Source organism: Chroicocephalus ridibundus, chromosome 7 (genome assembly GCF_963924245.1).
Source record: "Chroicocephalus ridibundus chromosome 7, bChrRid1.1, whole genome shotgun sequence".
Lineage (NCBI taxonomy): Eukaryota > Metazoa > Chordata > Aves > Charadriiformes > Laridae > Chroicocephalus > Chroicocephalus ridibundus.
This window is the reverse complement of record NC_086290.1, coordinates 28978572-28985365: the sequence shown is the minus strand read 5'-3', so window position 1 is coordinate 28985365 and position 6794 is coordinate 28978572. Positions and strand designations below refer to the sequence as shown.

At 39.0% G+C, this 6794-nt stretch overlaps 1 protein-coding gene across 3 annotated transcripts in view; it reads right to left on the bottom strand.

Annotated features, from left to right (window-relative positions):
• Positions 1-2571: 2571 nt before the first annotated feature.
• The window catches only part of UBE2E3 (ubiquitin conjugating enzyme E2 E3), a 57444-nt gene continuing 53221 nt past the window's right edge, over positions 2572-6794 (bottom strand). For all 3 annotated transcript variants that reach the window (XM_063341704.1, XM_063341702.1, XM_063341703.1), the window contains 3 exons: positions 5923-6055; positions 4306-4453; positions 2572-3212 (listed from right to left, as the gene is read on the bottom strand). In XM_063341704.1, the coding sequence (XP_063197774.1) occupies positions 3115-3212; positions 4306-4453; positions 5923-6055 (379 nt within the window). In that variant the 3' untranslated portion in view covers positions 2572-3114. The remainder of the gene's footprint in view (positions 3213-4305; positions 4454-5922; positions 6056-6794) is intronic.

The window sequence follows — 6794 nt, the reverse complement described above, 5'->3', positions numbered from 1 at the left end:
CATCAGTAAAACACCACAGAACCTGAAGCAGCTCACCCAGAACGTGTTCGTACAGAAATAACAAGGCTGATCTCTATTTGCCTTACCATTGTATTTAATATATTTATATTTAATACATTTATATTTACCTATTCCTTCTCATTTGATATGACAAAGTATTTCCTCTGAATGTAGCCACCACCTCAGCTGAAAAGTGGAGAGATGCGACCATGTTTGCCCGTTTGGTTTGGCCCTCTCTGTTCCTCAGCAGGGTCACAGCTCAAAGGCTGGGACAGCCGGTTCCCAGGCGAGTGCTCCTTGTGCCTGGAGATCACAGAGCCCAGTTCAGGCACCTTCCCACCAGCCACATGTGCTCCCCACCCAAATCCCAAAGACAACAGAACAAGAAAAGCCCATCCAAAATGGAGACAAGGAGGGGATGTGTGATGTCTTCAGCTGGTCTGTTCACAAAAATGTCATTTCGGTTCACTTTTTTCCCAAATACAGAGCCCCCTGATTGGCAATAAGAAGATGGAACTGAAAATTAAAACCGTAAAATAGGATCAGTGCTGTGCTTTGGTAGTGTCCGGTATTCACCCCAGCACAGCCAGGAAGGAAACAGTCTGAAAACACCAGATGCTCTTTGCAACTGGTATTTGGGATATATTTCCAGCAGGGATTTCTCCCTTCCCCATGAAAACAGACACACATTCTCATTTAACAACTAATTGATTTATTTAACAATACAAATTTCTTTCTACTGCATGGTTTAGCAGAGAGAACTTGAGAAACAAAATTAGCTTCTTTTCTTTTTTTTTTAAAGTTTAAATGTTTACACAAAAACAACCTTTACTTCAGTAATATAAAATTTACACACAAAAAAACTACATTAAAAAAGAACAGAATCATAACAAACCAACAAAAAAAAAAAAAGGATGGGAATTCAGTGTAAAGGATCCAATTGCAAGGAAGGCAAAATGGGGCAACACTAAAAGGCATCCCACTTGTACACCTAGGTATCTGAAGTTGTAGGTACAATACAAAACCAAAATACATTAAAATTAGGATTAAAACCTGTATTTTTATACCATAATATTTTTATGATATAAATATCTGTAAATTCTGTAGGCAACACAATTAACGTGTGAAATTACATAGTTTGCTCCTGACTGGAAAGTCACTGGAGTGGTGTACGAGCACCGTGTCACCCACGAGTGCGCTAATGGTCAGCAGTGAGCAGACTTTAGACGTCCCGCCCGGATGTGATAGCCCCTTGTTTCTTTGCCAATCTGTGCTATTTCTCACATGTCCAATGACATAATGAGAAACTCTGGTCACCTTCAGCAGTGATTTCCAGCACTTCATCTCCTGGCATTAGTCTGTTACCTGACTTAGGCATATTCACCTGCCAGATCCCCTGTTTCTCATTCCCTTTTGCACTTTATAACCTGAACTCTAAAGCTATCTTGTAGCTACCGAGAGAGACTGGCTTCTAGGTTGAGATATTTGGGATACACAGTTCTTCAAGCCACCTTCAGGAATCTGTAGAAATACTTAAAGTAGGGTGGACAATTCGTGGTCAAAAGTTATGCGATACAAAAACCAGGGACTGATATAGCGATGGCTAACTTTAGATCTACATCTTTAACATTTTTTCTATTGCTTTAATATTTAAACTTAACATTCAGTTTTCATATATTAAATGAGCAGAGCATCTTATTGATGAAGTGCTACATTATCTCCAAAAACACCAGGTAGGAAGGGAGACTGTAAAGTTTAAAATTAACTGTAATTTTAAAAATCATTTAAAGGGATCTAGTCTCTTTTTTATAATCGATATTGTGACTGGCAACCTATAAAAGCTTAAATTATAAAACTATTAGTGACTCTACTTTTTAAACTGTATGTACTATAAAGCTGTATATCTTTGTTACTTACAGATGTTACAAAATTTCCAAGCCAGAAAGTGAAGGGGGGGAAAACATAGTCTAAAAGTTTTACAGATTTCATTTTCACTAACAAAGGTTCATTTCCCCCACAACTGGTTTTTATGTCATAAAAATCTGATTAAATTTATTCTACTCCTCTCTTTTCTGGACAGATGATATAGTGTTCAATCATGCTTTGGAAGACCATTTTCAATGGATAACTGTAATTCTCTAGATCAGCAAGTCCGACTTGCTTTACTCAGAAAGGAAAGCACCAGACTATCTCTAACTTGGCCCTCGTCCTGCAAAAAAAAAAATACGTTGCAAGACCCAGGCAGTCTGTTGCGAGAGCAGGACTGGCCCTGAAGCGACCAGCCCCATTAACTTCTGAAGTAAGCATAGGCAATGCTCTCATTCCAACTTGAGAAAGAGCCGAAACTGTATTAAATTTAAGGAAATCGTAAAAATGACATTTGTTCTCTTAAAAACAAAACAGGGAAAACTTAAACAATCCACAGGTGCGCATTAAACATTTAATAGCAAGCCTTTGCTTATGTATATTAATTTAAAGATTATCCACAGGGATCTGTGATACATCGGCCCTGCCTTGTTACTATAATTAAATTTATTCAAATATTAATTTAAAATAGGAAAACGAAGAAACTACTCCTTGGGGAACATGTTTATTGTGTTTGAGATGATACACTGGGTGCTCTCTGAGCTACAAAGGGAAAAAGGAAATCCTTTCATTACAAACTGACAAAGGTAAAAGTTAAAACAGTTTTCACAACAGCATGTACCACATATTGGAAATAGATCTGGGTTTAATACAAATGACATAATTCCTAGTAATCTACAGCTACCTTTAATAACTTCATACAGATAATGAATTAGGCTAAAATGCACTATAATATTTGGTTGACTTCAGGAACAGTATCCTTAGTACATCACAAAATACATTTTGATATCCCAAAGAAGCAAGACTTGCAAGTAGGCATTTTAAACATAACTAATCTACAGCTACAAATTTCTACTCTTGATAGCATTTACCTTTTTGGGGGGCAGTATCCCAGTCTTCAAAAGGATAAAAGCAGAGTAGAATCAGTATAACATATACACAGAAGTCCGTATTGTAAAGGCTATAAAGATTTGTTGCACACTGCAAAGTTGCCTTCTGCACCTTCACACTGCACAAGTAGTTTGTCATTTATGTTGCATATCTCTTGGTCCACTGTCTGGCTATCCTGTCATGTTCTGCTCTGTTGGTCAGGTACTGAGTGGCTATGCTTCCAACCAGAGGGTCAGCTGCAAAAGGCAGGAGAAGATGCATTAGAAACCATTCCACAATAAAAAAAACAAACCAAAACCAAACACACACATAATTTAAAATACAGAATCTATTCCAAACTATAGTTTTTGTTAGGCCAGAAAATGCTTTGAGATATAGCGGGGCTCTTATCATACAAGACATTTCCCAGAGAAAGCACATAAGGCACAATGAACAGAAAAAGAAAACAGAAAAATCTGTTGTGGCTGCCTGCACATGAACAAATCTCGCCCCAGCCAGGTGCCCTGCTTTCACCCCTTGGAAGGGCCGCCGGGCACAGGGGACGTTTGGCGAGCGCAGCCTGGCACGCTGCCGTCACAGAGCTGGGCAAGACATGGGTACATTGGGTATCAGGACTGTAGGACACACACATAGAGGGGATCCAGTTTGCCTCAGGAGTCATCAAACTTTTGTATCAAAGAGGCTAATCCATTTCTCCCTGATCGTTACCAGCCTTCTGTAGATGAACTGTCATCTTAGCACTACTGCTCAGTTCCTGCCCTGACCACAGGCAATTAGCATTCATTGCCTAATGACACTCCTCACACAGTTGTTGCTGCAGAAGTTGTTGCTGCTTCTGGTGGAGTTCCTCCTCTTCCAACAGCAACAAGGAACTCTCTTTGAAAAAAGCAAAAAAACTCTCTGAACATCGTCCCCCTCACATTTGCAAGATTAAACATTTCAATTGCTGCCTTAAGGGAAGGGACTTCCTGCGGCCCCTTACAACCTGCAGGATTTATGAGTTTATAACTCAAGAGAACTTTGTTGCTTTCCTGGATTGAGTACTCACTTGCTGGAGCTCCTGCAATACAGACCTTCAACGACATCAGCTTATTTTCTCCACCATACCTTGGGAAAAAAAGGGCTTAATGCTATTTACTTTCTGTTTTGCCACAGGAGTGAAAAGCGCCATTAAACGTGGGACTGCATCCAAGCAGGAGTGTTTCATCCTCCATTTTAAAGATACTAATTTTTATTTAATCTGCATACGATCAAATATAAAAATTGCATTCCATGGCAACTAAGTCAAACGGCTAAGAGTGGACGTTCAGTAAACTATCAGCTCCTTACCCGGGTTGCAGTCTGTCAGAAGAGAACAAATAGACAGCAGAACCTTTGAAATAGTCAAAGCAGGGCTCCAGTTGTCTTTCAGGATATCCAGACAGATGACTCCCTGACTGTTGATGTTGCAGTGATAAATTCTGGTACGGAAAGTAACCTAGAATCACAGCACAAGGGACAGAAAGAGAGTCAATCAGCGTTGCTCAGGGATGCTGCCCCTCGTCTCCGAGCAGCGGCAGCGCCTGGGGCGCTCCCAGTTCTGCAGAGCTTCTGTGGAGGCAGCTCCTCTCTGCTTATTTGCTAAAACACCATTATTTAACAGAAGAGCATGTATTTACTCTAGTCATGGCTACTTTTAAGAAACCTACCATGGAGATCTTTGGTGCACCACACAGGCCCTCTGTCTGGCACCCACAAAAATTAGGAGCTACTTTGTAGTTCTCTACGCTATTTAATGAGCATATGGCATGTCAAGAACAATCTAATCACAAATGTAACTTTACTGTGGTTTCTGAAGGTGAAGAAGTAGACAGAATTTGGCTGCACGTGCAGTGTTATTTGATCTTTTCCTTTCTTTTAAAAGTCTAAATATAGACCATGAAAATTAATATTTAAAATTGGAGTATTGTATTATTCTTGTTCGAATTAGCAATGAAATCTTTGCCTTACCCTTCATGAGGTAGGACATAATATACAGCCAAAACAATGCTAGCACGCTAACTAACACCATCCTTGTTTTTAAATTATTTCAGATTAATATTGCCAGAGCATGTGAGCATCATTCTGCACAAATAAGAAGTTAGAAATATTTACGTGTTTTAATTATATAAAGCACAAGAAGATGATGAAAATTTTCTTATTTGTACTGATGCAGGGGGGAAAAACCCGTGATGTTTTCTGAAACTATTGAAAATACAAAAATGATCATGTTCTAAAAAAAATCTACAAGATTTTCATGAGGAATTTGTCTAAAACTCCACATCACTTCATGATAACAGTCTTAACTCAGAATATTAAATTTTGTGGGTTTCAGAGAAGTGTGAAGCACAAAGAGAGAATATTGTTCTTTATTCCTTCTGGGAATGAAAAAAGGTATTTGATTTATAACAACAATGTTATAGCCACAAGAGCCATAAGTTGTAGAAACGTTGTGTGGTAGAATGTATTTAGTCTTTCTGAATGTCAGCAGTGTTCTTTCTGGTGACTTGGTCAAAGGCTGTAATTCGGCTTTAAGGGAGGGGAGAAAGGAATAACCTTTAACTTCTTTGATATCCGTTAGTAAGTTATAATTTCTTAAGTGTCCATACTACTCCTGAGCAAGGAATTGAAATCTTAGTTTAAGATTAGTTTCATTCAATAAAAAGAGCTTTTGCTTAAAAATATTATCAAACAAGGTTGCCTTGTTGCCAAGGTTGCCACTTGGCAAGGCTTGAAAATCAGTATTGACTGTGGTAGTCAGGAAATAAATTAGACACAGGATTTTTCTGAAACTGCAAGCCAAGATTTTGGACCTTGTAGTTTTCAGGACACCATGAGAAATTTGATATTCAGAAAGTGATGAGCACTCACTCACTGCAAGTTCCTACATGTGAAAAATGATAAACACAATAAAAACCTTACCCTTACCTTTGGTGGCTTGAATGGATAGTCAGATGAAAATGTGATATCCAGGAAAAAAACGCCTCCTTCATATACAGAACCTGGAGGTCCAAGTATAGTAGATCTCCATTCATAAATGTTATCTCCTTTAGGACCGGCACTGTGTAAAAAAAGAAGAGAGAGAAAGAGTGAGTCAGGTGTACCTTTGAGAGAGGCATTTTATGGAGCTCCTTCTACGTTCATTTTGTTTAATACAAATCACTTGCCTATCTTTAACACCTGCCTAATTTCCCACTGATTTCAGTGGGCTCAGTGTTTTAAACAGGCACAAAAGCTGGGCACTCCGCTGTTCCTTTGGAGATACAGCAATGAAACGGATTGACCATGAAGTACCGGACTGTCACTGTTGGAAACACCCCCCCAGATCTGCTCTCTTGAGTATGCGGTTGCTCTGGGCTTCTGCATCATGCCCTTCCAATGACATCACATCCATACACAAAAGGAGTTGTCTGTCTTGACCACATTCGTCTTCTCCAGGCATTAAACGAATCATACCTTCCTGAAAAAAAATGTGACTTACACGTATATCAATACACATTTATTGCCACTTGTTTCACAGGCTGGAGTGAAATGTTACACCCTCGGGAAGGAAAACTGGGGATGGGAGAGACAGAATCAAATAACCTGGAACTGAGCTTCTTACAGCACTGTCAATCCAAATAACTGCTTTCTTCAGCATATATTTGTGTTATGCCTCCAGGCAATCAGCATTGAGACTACTAGCCAAAAATAGTTTATTTTAAGAAGTACAATACTGAAAGCATTTCTCTCTAGGGGAAGGGTTATTGCATAATTAATTATTAAAGTAAAGCTTTGAAAGAAGGGATAATGAACAAGCA